Raw genomic sequence first — 14,355 nt, 5'->3', positions numbered from 1 at the left:
GGTAGGTTTAGGACAGATGTTAGGGGTAGGTTCTTTACTCAGCGAGTCGTGAGTTCATGGAATGCCCTGCCAGTAGCAGTGGTGGACTCTCCCTCATTATGGGCATTTAAGCGGGCATTGGATAGGCATATGGAGGATAGTGGGCTAGTGTAGGTTAGGTGGGCTTGGATCGGCGCAACATCGAGGGCTGAAGGGCCTGTACTGCGCTGTATTGTTCTATGTTCTATGTTCTATGTACTTGTCTCTGCCAGCCTAATCAGTGTTGTATCCTCTGAAAGTTCTTTATCTGAGTTTATCTTCAAATTATATTCTGCACACTTGAGTGTATGTTATTAACTTATGAAAGAAATACAGGTTCTAATATTAGGGATCACTGTTATATCTTTCTCTCCTGTCTGAAAAGCAATCACCCAAATATACTGTATTTGTCCCTTGACTAATTTTGTATTCGTGCAGCTGCTGTTAATCCGATGGTTATTAATTTTGGTAAAAATCTACTGTGTGGACTTCATCAAATATCTTTTGACTGTTGAAGCTCTCGCTTCACTCCTTCATTTTTCCTCGCCGCTCCATTTTGCCAGAGTGGCGAGGAGAGAAGGAGGAGTGAAGCAAGGGCTGCTGAGAAGGGTAAGTTTTCCCACATAGAAAGGGACTTACCTCAGGAGTGGGGCCTCCATTTTGCCAGAGTGGCGAGGAGAGAAGGAGGAGTGAAGCAAGGGCTGCCGGGAAGGTAAGGGCTTAATTTATATTTGGGCAGTGGCTATACCCGAGATACTACACGGGTAGTATCTCCCTCCCACCCCCCCCTCCTCTAACAGGAAGAAAAAGACCCTGTAAGGTAAGGCTTTTATTTCTTATACTTCTTTTTCATTTATTTAAATACATTGGTTTTAGTTAGTTCATATCAAGCTAAGCTTACAATGGCAGAGGACCTCAGACCCGTGGCATGTGACTCTTGCTTGATGTGGGAGCTTAGGAACGTGTCTGACATCCCTGACTCTTACACTTGCAAGAAGTGTGTCCAGCTGCAGCTCTTGTTTGTCTGCATGACAGCTCTGGAGCTGTGGATGGACTCACTGTGGAGCATCCGCGATGCTGAGGAGGTCATGGGTAGCATGTTTAGTGAACTGGTCACTGAGGATTAGGATTGCTGAGGGAGACAGTGAATGGGTGACCAGAAGACAGAAAAAGAGTAGGAAGGCAGCGCAGCTGTCCCCTGCGGTCATCTCCCTCCGAAACAGGTATACCACTTTGGATACTGTTGGGGGAGATGGCTCACCGGGGGGGGCAGCAGTTGTCAAGGTGATGGCACCGTGGCGGGTACTGCTGTTCAGAAGGGCGGGAAAAAGACTCGTAGGGCCATAGTCATAGGGGATTCTATTGGGAGGGGAGTAGATAGGTGGTTCTGTCCGAAAACGGGACTCCCGGATGGTATGTTGCCTCCCAGGTGCTCGGGTCAGGGATGTCACTGATCGGCTGCAGAGCATTCTAAAAGGGGAGGGTGAACAGCCAGTTGTTGTGGTGCATATAGGCACCAACGATATAAATAGAAAATGAGATGAGGTCCTGAAAGAAGAATTCAGGGAGCTCGGAGAGACGTTAAAGGGGAGGACCTCAAAGGTAGTGATCTTGGGATTACTACCAGTGCCATGTGCTAGCCAGCGCAGCAATGACAAAATAGGCAGGATGAACACGTGGCTTGAGAGATGGTGTAGAAGGGAGGGGTTCAGATTTGTTGGACATTGGGACCGGTTCTGCGGAAGGTGGGACTATTACAAAAGGGAAGGTCTACATCTGAACCAGACAGGAACCAATGTCCTTGGAGGAGTTTTTGCTACTGCTGTTGGGGAGGTTTTAAACTAATGTGGCAGGGGGCTGGGAATCAGAAGAGAAAACAAGTAGGCAGTGAGGTGGAGTCTGGAGACTATAAGAATTATGAAGATAGCATTAATAAAAGGAAGAATAGGCAGAGAGCAGGTGAGTGCAAAAGAACTGGTGGCCTGAAATGCATCTGCTTTAATGCAAGGAGTATAGTGTGTAAGGCAGATGGACTTAGGGCTTGGATTGGTGCCTGGGAGTATGACATTATTGCCATCACAGAGACTTGGTTGAAGGAAGGGCATGATGATTGGCAACTAAATGTTCCAGGATAGACAGGACAGAGAGGGAAGTAAAAGGGGGGGTGGAGTTGCATTGCTGGTCAGGGACGATTGTGGGCGGCACGGTGGCACAGTGGTTAGCACTGCTGCCTCACAACGCCAAAGACCCGGGTTCAATTCCCGCCTCAAGTGACTCTCTGTGTGGAATTTGCACATTCTACCCGTGTCTGCGTGGGTTTCCTCCGGGTGCTCCGGTTTCCTCCCACAATCCAAAAATGTGCAGGTTAGGTGAATTGGCCATGCTAAATTGCCCGTAGTGTTAGGTGAAGGGGTAAATGTAGGGGAATGGGTCTGGGTAGGTTGCGCTTCAGCGGACTTGTTGGGCCGAAGAGCCTGTTTCCACACTGTAAGTAATCTAATCTAATCTAATCTAATCTAATCTAATCTAATCTAATCACAGCTGTGCTAAAGGAGGACACTATGGCGTCTTGGGTAGTGAGGCATTATGGGTGGAGCTGAGAAATAAGAAGGGTGCAGTTACATTGTTGGGGCTGTATTACAGACCTCCTAACAGTGAGCATGAGCTAGAAGAACAAATAGGTAAACAGATTATGAATAGATGTAGAGGCAATAGGGTAGTGGTAATGGGAGATTTTAATTTTGCCAACATTGACTGGGATACACTTAGGGGAATGGGTCTGGGTAGGTTGCGCTTCAGCAGACTTGTTGGGCGATTTTGGTAATGGGAGATTTTAATTTTGCCAACATTGACTGGGATACACTTAGCATCAGAGGTCTGGATGGATTAGAATTTGTACGAAGCGTCCAGGAGAGTTTTCTCGAGCAGTATGTCAATAGTCCGATGAGGGAAGGGGCCATATTGGACCTGGTACTGGGGAATGAGCCAGGACAGGTAGTAGAAGTTGTGGTGTGGGATTTCTTTGGGAACAGTGACCACAATTCTATAAGTTTTAGAATACTCATAGATAAAGAAGAGAGTGGTCCTAAGGGAAGAGTACTAAACTGGGCCAAGGCCAGTTATATCAAAATTAGGCAGAAGCTGGGAAATGTGGATTGTATGCAGCTATTTGAAGGGAAGTCCACATTTGAGATGTGGGAGGCTTTCAACGATAGGTTGTGCAGTGCAGGATAGGCATGTCCCGTTGAAGGCAAAGGATAGGAAGGGCAGGATTCGTGAACAGTGGATGACAGGAGAAATTGTATGACTAGCCAAGAGGAAAAGGGAAAAGGGTCTAGGCAGATAAGAACAGAACGGGCCCTGGAGGAATATCAGAAGAGTAGGACAAGTCTTAAACAAGGAATCAAGCGGGCTAAAAGGGATCATGAAGATTCGTGAACAGTGGATGACAGGAGAAATTGTATGACTAGCCAGAGGAAAAGGGAAGCGTACATAAGGTCGAGGCAGATAAGAACAGAACGGGCCCTGGAGGAATATCAGAAGAGTACGACAAGTCTTAAACAAGGAATCAAGCGGGCTAAAAGGGATCATGAAATAGCTTTAGCAAACAGAATTAAGGAAAATTCCAAAGCATTTTATTCTTATATAAGAAGCAAGCAGGTAACTAAAGAAAGGATTGGTCCACTAAATGATAATGAAGGAAGGCTGTGTGTCGAACCTGAGAGAATGGGTGAGATTCTGAATGATTACTTTGCATCAGTGCTCACTGAGGAGAGGAACATGATGAATGTTGAGATTAGAGATAGAAGTTTGATTAGTCTGGATCACGTTGGCATAATTAGGGAAGATGCATTGGGTATGCTAGAGGTTTTTAAGGTGGACAAATCCCCAGAACCAGATGGGATCTATCCCAGGTTGCAGAGGGAGGTGCGAGAGGAAATAGCTGGGGCCCTGACAGATATCTTTGTGGCATCCTTAAATGCAGGTGAGGTGCCAGAGGACTGGAAGGTTGCTCATGTTGTCCCCCTGTACAAGAAGGGTAGTAGGGATATTCTGGGTAACTACAGACCAGTGAGCCTGACGTCGGTGGTGGGGAAGTTGCTGGAGAGGGTACTGAGAGATAGGATCTATTTATATTTGGAAAGGAATGAGCTTATCGGTGATGGGCGACATGGTTTTGTACAGGGGAGATCGTGCCTTACCAACTTGATAGAATTCTTCGAATTTGTGACCAAGTTGTTAGATGAAGGAAGGGCTGTTGATGTCATATACATGGACTTTAGTAAGGCGTTTGATAAGGTTCCCCATGGTAGACTAATAGAGAAAGTGAATTCACATGGTGTGCAGGGTGTTCTAGCTAGGTGGATAAAGAACTGGTTGAGCAATAGGAGACAGAGAGTAGTAGTTGAGGGGAGTTTCTTGAAATGGAGAAAGGTGACTAATGGTGTTCCACAGGGATTGGTTTTGGGGCCACTGTTGTTTGTAATATACATAAATGATCTAGAAGAGGGCACTGATCAGCAAGTTTGCAGATGACATAAAGATTGGTGGAGTAGCAGAAAGCATAAGGGACTGTCAAAGAATACAGGAGGATATAGATAGACTGGAGAGTTGGACGGAAAAGCGGCAGATGGCTTTCAATCCAGACAAATGTGAGGTGATGCATTTAGGCAAGTCTAATTCTAGAGGAATATACAATGAATGGAAGAGCCTTATGAAATGTTGATGGGCAGAGAGATCTGAGAGAGCAGGTCCATTGTACTCTGAAGGTTGCTGCACAGGTGGATAGAGTGATCAAGAAGGCATATGGTATCATTGGATGGGGTATTGAGTATAAGAGCTGGCAAATCATGTTAAAATTGTACAAGACATTGGTTTGGCTGCATTGAGAATACTGTGTACAGTTCTGGGCGCCACATTACTAAAAGGATGTGGACGCTTTGGAGAGGGTGCAGAGAAGGTTTACGAGAATGTTGCCTGGTATGGAATGTGCTAGCTATGAAGAGAGGTTGAGTAGGTTAGGTTTATTTTTATTAGAAAAAAGGAGATTTAGGGGTGACCTGATTGAGGTTTACAAAATCATGAAGGGTATAGACAGGGTGATAAAGACAAGCTTTTTCCCAGGGTGAAGGATTCAGTAATGAGAGGTCATGCTTTCAAGGTCAGAGGTGGAAAGTTTAAGGGGATACATGCGGCAAGTACTTCACACAGAGGGTGGTAGTCATTTGGAACGCGTTGCCAGCAGAGGTGGTAGAGGCAGGCATGGTAGATTCATTTAAGATGTGTCTGGACCGATGCATGAGTAGGTGGGAAGCAGAGGGATACAAATGCTTAGGAATTGACCAACAGGTTTAGACAGTACATTTGGATTGGCTCAGGCATGGAGGCCGAAGGGCCTTTTCCTGGGCTGTAAATTTTCTTTGTTCTCTGTTCATGTTCAGTTTTATTTACCCTCTCCATTACTTCAAAGTTCTGTGATAAAATGGCAGCCAGAGCTTGTTTTATATATTAACATTTGTATAATATTAAATATCCTGCTTAACTACAATTTGCCGTATTTAATGTAGAAAGCTGCATCATCCTTAAAACAGGCAGGAAAGAAAATGGCACATTGGATTTTCTGGACAGTGAATAAACACATCAAAGAGTACAGTTCCATCTTCAACTGCCGGGGATTTAGTATCAACTGGGTGGGATTGCAATAAAGCAAAAATCTAGAGAAGGATTTCACTGAAACAATTGGTGTTCTGCCCAGTTATTCATGAATATTTAGATCCTACAGATGAAAATGCACCCCACAGTGTGAGCTTGGGTTTGTGACATTCCAACTCTGAAATGACAGGAGACAAGGTGCAGCACTGCTTTGCTTTTTCTTTATTCCTGCACGAGCAGTGAAATAAATAACAATGATCACAGAACCACACATTGATACAGTTACAACGTCTATTGTAAATGTTGAATTTATTTTGTTGCATGTTTCACTTAACCAGAATAAAACATGCCAATCTGTTGCTGCAAGGATAAATAAAGCCTGTGGTTTTAAATAACTGATATACCATTTTATTTCACCTTTAAAGGACCTGCGGACATCTGTGTTGATTATATGGAAGAGTGGAAAAGCATCCTCCAACCAGTAGGTGGAGGAGTCTTGTTCCTTCTGATTCTGGATTTTACAATCTTAATGCACAATACGTTACAAACACAAGTTTTTTAGATTTGTTTTGGCAATAAAGCAACAATATTTGTTCAAAAACAGCCAACTGGAATTGCTGTGAAATATAGGGTGAAGAAATACGTAAAGTAGGGTTACGTACACTGTATTACTGAAAAGACAGCTCTTCAACCCTATGTATAGGAATGAAAACAAATTATAGTAAACGTATTAAAGATTGGTAAGTATACATAGATTATTTAACTATTTGACAAACTACTGAACTATGGTGCATGACAACAAACTTATATAGTGCATGGTGCAAAGCATAAATTTGTTATCTGGAGGATTACACTAGCATTATACTGATAGGGGTTCATTCAAGAATCAACATGAACTCCAGGAGAATACAAATAAACATGGAGTTGCACTTTGATAAGCAAATACATATTAATTTGTGTAGTTGGTTCAAAATAGTTATATTGAGGTCAATGCCATGCTTCCAGCTAATTTAATCCTATATACATTTCCTCTCTTCATTGTGTTTACCAAGTGCTTTTGACCTCCCCTATTAGCTTTCCAACTCCGATATTACCCTTTGAAGATTCTAAGGACACAACTGTGTTGTGGGAGACCATGTGGTTTGCAGAACAAAGTCCTGCTTTTCTGTTAACTTCCACACAGATAGACCACGGCTGAAGTCTACTCCAGTTGCTGAGTGAAGTTCTTGGGAAACAAACCTTTCAAGGCATTGGCAGCACCGTCCTGTAACCAATTGGACTCCTTTATGCCTGTGAGCCATCCAGCATCCTGTAAGGGTGAAGAACATATTCATTTGTCTTCTCAGGTCAATGTAAAATGTCATGTACCATTTAAAGAAGAACAAGGTTAACTATCCACCAACCTCTACCCTAAACCCTTGGTCCTGATCAATATTTATTGATCGTGATATTATTAAATTAGATCCTTTTGTGTTTGTCTGTTTCCTGTAGTAGATTCATAGTTGGCAAATTTGATTGCACAGTGCACAACAAAAATGAACATCTCTCCAATTTTGTAGGGAGCAGAACTTCTTTAGTGTGTATGAAAAGAATTGATTGAGGAAAAGCATTGACGCACAAAACATGACTTCTGCCATATGCTCCCTATAACTGCCTCTCACCACTGGAAGTGTGGAGGTTGAGACTGCACAAACATATTGACAAAGACTTTTGCTGCGGTCACTGCACACTTAGAAAACATATGACATATCAGGTCTTTGCTACCTGAGAAAAGAACTATCTAACTTAATCACTTGGTTGGTAGCCCTGTATGTTATGGTAGCTTAAATACATACCTAAATACTGTGGTTTTCAAATGCAATAAAGGCTCGCAGCTACTAAATGTGATTCAGTAAATTATTGAGGGAATGGTATCTTTTTCGATAAATTATAGAAGAGTTGGAAGCTTTGCTGATATCCTGGCCAACGTTCCTCCCTCACTCACAGCACCAAATAGTTATTCTTCTCAACTGATGTTCATGGAATCTTATGAATTAATGGGTTGTTGTGACTTGCATGATAAGTGTGAATACACATCAAAAGGAAATAAAGCACTTTTGGAGGCTAGTGATGTCGCGGACATAATACAAGTGAAAGTATTTTCTTATTTTGCAAACAAAAATCCTCCTTAGAAACTATATGGAACACTCTACCAATTCCAAAAGCAGAAGTTCAGTGTGACCCTAATCAACTTCTCTAACATTCAGAAAAAATGCATGACAACTATGTATTATTTTAGAAAGTTGGCTACTCTCAAACAATCATCAAAACCGCTAACATTCTGCAGCTCTTGAAAATATCTTTGCACTAAACCTTTTGAATTTTCACTCTTGTCAACAGACACCTTCCTGCAAGTGCACAAGATTCTGGAAATTAAGTTGCATTATGGGCAGAGTTTCCAATCTGAACATTTAGAATCATAAAATCCCTTCAGTGTAGAAACAGGCCATTTGGCCCAACAAGTCCACTCCGACCCTCTGAAGAACATCCCACCCAGACCCAGCCTCTTATGGGTAATTTAGCATGGCAAATCCACCTAACTTGCACATCTTTGGACTGTGGGAGGAAACCCACACAGGGATAATGTGCAAACTCCACACAGACAGTCGCCCAAGGGTGGATTTAAACTGGCGTCTCTGGTGCAGTGAGGCAGCTGTGCTAACCACTGAGCCACCATGCCTTATTAAAGATTTAATAAATCTTTACACTCAATACCTTTAATTTCCAAATTTTTGAATTGTTTTGTCTCAGTGTGATGCGAAAATAGTATGAAAAATAACTTTTCAGATAACTTTTATTATAACAAAGTAAATTATGTCAGGCATTGCTGGATCTTGGTCATCCCTATTAGCTTCATGGGACCTTCTGAAATATGGAGGGCTTAACCTGTGGCCAGGGAGTAGCATGAGCTACATGGTTAGGGAAGGATGTTTGTGGAGCAAGCAATGATGGTGGCTTCAGTTTTCCCACTCCTTAGCAGGAGGAAGCTAATGAGTGTCAGACAAGTAATCTATCAACATGGAGAAAGCTAAGAGGCTGAAGAGATAATGGCGATTTAGAATTGCTTCCCAATGATGTGGAGATTGTCACCTATTAACTCCACATGAACGCAATTTAATAGGCCAAACTGTGGCCAATCTCCATTAAATATCTACAATTTAAGGTTTCTGATCTATCTCTTGTTAAGAAGCTCAAACAAGGTAGCAATAGAGGTGGATACAATTATAACATTTAAAAGATATTTTCAAGATAATATAATAGGAAAGGTTTGGAGGGATATGGGGCAAACACCAACAAATGGGGCTAGTTCAATTTACCAAAGGGTTTGTTTCTGTGCTGTATGGATCTATGAACTCTATAAACAGCTCTCACCTACCTATATGATTTCTACTTACCTGATCTTCTATTAATTCAGATGGAACCACCAACACAATATCCCCACGCTGCAAACTAAGTTCATCTGCATTAGCAGCTTCAAAGGTATGGAGCGCTCGAACCTGTTGGAAAATTCAACCATAAAATGTCTGGTTGATATGGCATCCAACACATCAAACTCCACTTCATCTTGCATATGATATTAACAGCCACATACTGGATTACTACATCAACTTTCAGCTTGCAGTGTTCTGAAAGTCCAGAATACACACCTCTGATGTTCACAGAAAGAAGAAAGAGGTTATTAATTGTCAGCCTTGGATCAGTGATAGCGTGCTTGCATCTGGGTCCATAGGTTTAGAATTCAAGTTGTACTCCAGAGACTTGAATGTATCATCTGGGCTGAAAGTTCAGTGCAATCCTGAGGGAGTACTGAATGGTCAAAGGTGCCAATTCTTTGGATGAGTTGCCTGGGCTTTGTCCAGCCTCAGACATAGATATAAAAAATACACTTTTTAGAAGACAGGTGTTTCTTCAGAGTCCTGATCAATAGTTATTCATACACCAACATTGGGCTATGATCTCTTTGCTGTGCACAAATTAATTTGTGAAATTGCCTACCTTACAAACAATGTTTTGACTGTAATAATATTAATATAAATGTGTCACATTAATATTAATGTACTTTCTTTCTACCTATAATGTGTAACCCCTCAAAATGCAAATATATTTCTCCATTTGAATAACTGACAGTTTGATAGGATTCTAGATAATCCAGGATGGAGGATGGTAAAAAGTTGTAGCTGTAAGAGCTGCTCCTTTTTTTTGAGGTATTTTCAGTGTTGGACTTGATTTCCTCAAATTCTGGGAGCAGTAATTACCGTTTTATAAGCTGTTGCATCGTTTTTGAACTTTGGGAAAAAAAAATCAGAACAACGGCACTTTAAAAAGGAGGAAGAGACACAAAGGTAGTGACCACATGGGAAGTGAATTAAATGGAGGAATAAACCTGCACTGTTGTCTGACCCAGCAGTAACCTGCACTTCACTGTCTCTATTTGGTTTCAAGTATCTCTAGACATTTGAGTGCATCTAAGAAAAATTAACAAACAGTGAAATTCACAGCTGACCTTGGAGAAACTTGTGAGAGGGAGCTCACAGCAGGTGGGCAGCTAACTGGCTAGTTTTTAAGTGTAGTATAGCAACCCTACGGCGTGGAAACAGTCCCTTCGGCCCAAAAGGTTCACACCAACCATCCAAAGAGTAATCCACCCAGACCCATTCCTCTACCTTATTATTCTACATTCACCCCTGACTAATGCACCTAACCTACACATCCCTGAACACTATGGGCAATGTAGCACGGCCAATTCACCGAACCTGCACATCTTTGGATTGCGGACGAAATCCACAGATACACGGGGAGAATGTGCAAATTCCATACAGACAGTCGCCCGAGGCTAGAATCGAACCCAGGTCCCCGGCACTGTGAGGCAGCAGTGCTCACCACTGAGCCACCGCGCTGCCCTCACGGTAACTTTACTGTTCTTCTTTTGTAAATCTATAATAGTGAATAGAGTTGGTTCTTTTTTGATGAAATGTTTTTATTGAAATCTGTCACTTGATTTAACTTTAAAAATATAAAGATATACGTACTAAGTTAGTCTGGACCAGTGTTTTTAGAGCAGTAAGACTTGCTATTTTTTGAGTCCGTAGATTGTTAAGCTGCAAAGATGGCCAAAGTAGTGTGATGTGCTCTTCCTGTTGGATATGGGAGATTACGGAGCATTTCCATGTTACTGATGATTATATCTGCAGGAAGTAAGTTTGGTTGCGAATTCTATCATATTGCATAGATAGGTTGGAGCAGCCGTTAGAGGCAATGAAGAACTTACAGAAGCTAGGGGGTGTGATGAATGGAAGTTGCAGGAAGGAAGATAAACTGAAGATATAGTCAGATAGATGGGTTAACTCCAGGAAAGGTAGAAGGTATAGGCAAGTAGTGCAAGAGTCTCCTGTGGCTATCCGCATCTCAAGCAAGTCTGCTGTTTTGGAAAATGTAGGGGGTGATGGACTCTCAGGGAACAGCCAAGTTTCTGGTATCGAGACTGGCTGTAATGTACTGTATGCCAAGTTCCAAGCGATTGATTGTGATAAGGGACTCTCTAGTCAGAGGCACAGACAGATGTTTCTGTGGCCAACAGCGAAACATTAGAATGGTGTGCTGCCTCTCTGCTGGATATCTTGGAGAAGGTGCAGAGTATTGTCAAAGGGGAGAGAGACTAGCAGGAGGTTGTTATACACATTGCAACTAATGACATAGGACGGGAAAATGATGAGATTCTGAGGAGAGAATATAGAAAGTTAGGCAAAAATTTAAAAAGACAGTCCTTGAAGGTAGTAATATTTGGATTACAACCAGTTCCACGCGCTACTGAGGTTAGGAATAGGAAGATAGAGCAGATGAATGCATGGCTGGTGCAGGGAAGCATTCAGTTTTTGGATCATTGGAATCTCTTCTGGGGTAGAAATGACCTGTACAGGAAGGACAGACTGAACCTGAATTAGAAGGGGACTAATATACTGGCGGGGAGATTTACTGGAGCTGCTCAGGAGGATTTAAACTAGTTTGTGGTGGGACCGGAGGGATAGTGAGGAAGGAGATCAGTCTGAGACTGATACAATTGGAAAAAGGGGCAAGTCAAACAGTCAGGGCAGGCAGGAACAAACCAGAGAACAAGATAGCACTGATAAGTTAAACTGCACTTATTTCAATGCAAGACGTCTAACAGATAAGGCAAATGACTCAAGGCATAGTTGGGAACATGGGATTGGGATATCATAGCAGTTATAGAGACATAAGTCAGGGATGGACAGCACTGGCAGCTTAATATTTCAGGGTACAGATGCTATGGGAAGGATCAAAAGGAGACAAGAGAGAAAGGAGAGAGGCATTTTTGATTAGGAATAACATTACAGTTATACTTAGGGAGGATATTCTTGGGAATACATCCAGGGAAGTTATTTAGGTGGAACTGAGAAATAAGAAAGGGATAATCACCGGATTGTACTATAGACGCCCCAATAGTCAGCAGAAAATTGAGAAACAAATTTGTAAGGAGATCTCAGTTATGTGTAAGAATAATAGGGTGGTTATGGTAGGGGATTTTAACTTACCAAACATTGACCGGGACTGCCGTAGTATTAAGGGCTTGGATGGGCAGGAATTTGTTAAGTGTGTACAAGAAAACTTTCAGATTCAGAATATAGAGAAGGTGCAAAATATGACCTACTCTTGGAAAATATGGCAGGGCAGGTGACTGAGGTGTCTGGGGAAGCATGTTGGGGCCAATAACAATAATTCTATTAGTTTTAAAATAGTGGTAGAAAAGCTTAGACCAGAACATAAAAGTTGAAGTTCTAAGTTGGAGGAAGGCCAATTTTGACGGTATGAGGCAAGAAATTTCAAAACTTGATTGGGGGGGCAGATATTTGTAGGTAAAGGGACAGCTGGAAAATGGTAAGTCTTGAAAAATGAGATAATAAGAGTCCAGACACATGTTCCTGTGAGGGTGAAGGGCAAGGCTGGTAGGTATAGGGAATGGTGGATGACTAGAGAAATTGAGGATTTGGTCAAGAAAAAGAAGGTAGCATATGTCAAGTATAGTTAGCAGAGATCATGTGAATCTTTAGATGAGTTTAAAGGCAGTAGGAGAATACTTAAGAGGGAAATCAGGAGGGCAAAAAGGCGACATGAGATAGCTTTGGCAAATACAGTTAAGGAGAACCCAAAAGGATTCTATAAATACGATAAGGACAAAAGGGTAACGAGGGAGAGAATAGGGCCACTTAAAGATCAGCAAGTCTGCCTGTGTCTGGAATGCCAGGAGATAGGGGAAGATTGTAAATGAGTATTTTGCATCGATGTTTACTGTGGAGAAGGATATGGAAGATATAGAATGTGGTGAAATAGATGGTGACATCTTAAAAAAATGTCCGTATTACATAAACGCTGGATGGTTTAAAATGCATAAAGGTGGATAAATCCCCACGATCTGATCAGGTGTACCCTAGAACTCTGGTAAATGAGGGAAGTGATTGCTGGGTGGAGTGGATAGGTGGAAAGGACGATGGATAGGTTGTACATGTAGGACAGGTAAAGAAGGCAGTGCTGAGTTGGAAGGTTGGATCTGGAATAAGATAAGGGAAGGGGAAATGAGGAAACTGGTGAAATCTACATTGATCCCGTGTGGTTCGTGATGTACCGCTTTCTGACTCTATGACTCCATGAAAGAAATTTTGGATGGATGGGGAGAGACATAGAGACTATTTGCAGATGAAATGTATTGACGAAGGGTAAGAAAATATAGTTCTCATCTGCTCTATTTAGCAAAACCTAGTGAACACAGATTTTCTTTCTTAGTGTGGAAGGACTAATTTTTCCATTTTAGTCTCCAACAGGGAGGTTATTTGAAGAGACAGTAGCTCAGAGATGTGGATCCAACACAGATTTAGTCGTGGAATATCTCTAATCTCAGTTTCAATTGCCCTCTGGATGATCTGGCTGGAGATTGTTGTTGGGGTTGAAGAGGGGGGCATGTTGTAGTGGTGAAATACTATCTAGAGACCTACACAGTCTATTATCAATATGTCCTGCCAGCACAGAAGAAAGTTTGCTTCCAAGAAAGGCCAAATGAATGCTTAATACAATTATTTTTAAAAATGGATCTTCTGAATGATAGAACCCTCTTTCTCCTGATTGGGGAATCACTGATGCAAGGTCATCAATTTAAGATTCTCATGAAAAGGGAGATTAGGAGAAATGAATTTACACAGAAGGATTTTAGACCATTTTAAGCAGTAAGTGTTTGAGACATCTTTTAAATTTATAAATATTTGGAGCAGAGGCAGATTTAAGGCTTCATGGAGTGAACGAATCACTGGGATTAGATTTGGATTGGTCTAGGGAAGTGTTAGCACAAATATTAGCACATCCGTTTCTACTGTACATGTTTGTGTGAGAGCGCCAGTGTGTCTGTGGAGGAAAGCTTAGATCTCCTGTCAGTTGAAATTACTGAACATTTAGCCACATGTTCAGAATTCCAGCCTGTGGAAGATATGATACCCTTGAATTCTCGCCAATACTGAAGTGGAGGACAAGAAGTTAGCAATGAAAGAAACTGAGCGATCAGCTATAGCTGTAAGTGGTTACAGCAAAAAAAAAACAAATCACTTTTGAAGCTCTTCAATATTGAGTTTTTTTGTAAATGTC

The 14,355-nt window shown here is 41.9% G+C and overlaps 1 protein-coding gene across 9 annotated transcripts in view; it reads right to left on the bottom strand.

Moving 5' to 3' along the window:
- Nucleotides 1-5,869: 5,869 nt before the first annotated feature.
- Nucleotides 5,870-14,355, bottom strand: part of amph (amphiphysin) — a 223,667-nt gene continuing 215,181 nt past the window's right edge. For all 9 annotated transcript variants that reach the window (XM_043688941.1, XM_043688942.1, XM_043688936.1 and 6 more), the window contains 2 exons: nucleotides 9,105-9,206; nucleotides 5,870-6,979 (listed from right to left, as the gene is read on the bottom strand). In XM_043688941.1, the coding sequence (XP_043544876.1) occupies nucleotides 6,872-6,979; nucleotides 9,105-9,206 (210 nt within the window). In that variant the 3' untranslated portion in view covers nucleotides 5,870-6,871. The remainder of the gene's footprint in view (nucleotides 6,980-9,104; nucleotides 9,207-14,355) is intronic.

The sequence above is a fragment of the Chiloscyllium plagiosum genome, chromosome 4 (genome assembly GCF_004010195.1).
Source record: "Chiloscyllium plagiosum isolate BGI_BamShark_2017 chromosome 4, ASM401019v2, whole genome shotgun sequence".
NCBI lineage: Eukaryota > Metazoa > Chordata > Chondrichthyes > Orectolobiformes > Hemiscylliidae > Chiloscyllium > Chiloscyllium plagiosum.
Note: the sequence above shows the minus strand (reverse complement) of the source record. Positions and strands in the feature narration are given on the sequence as shown.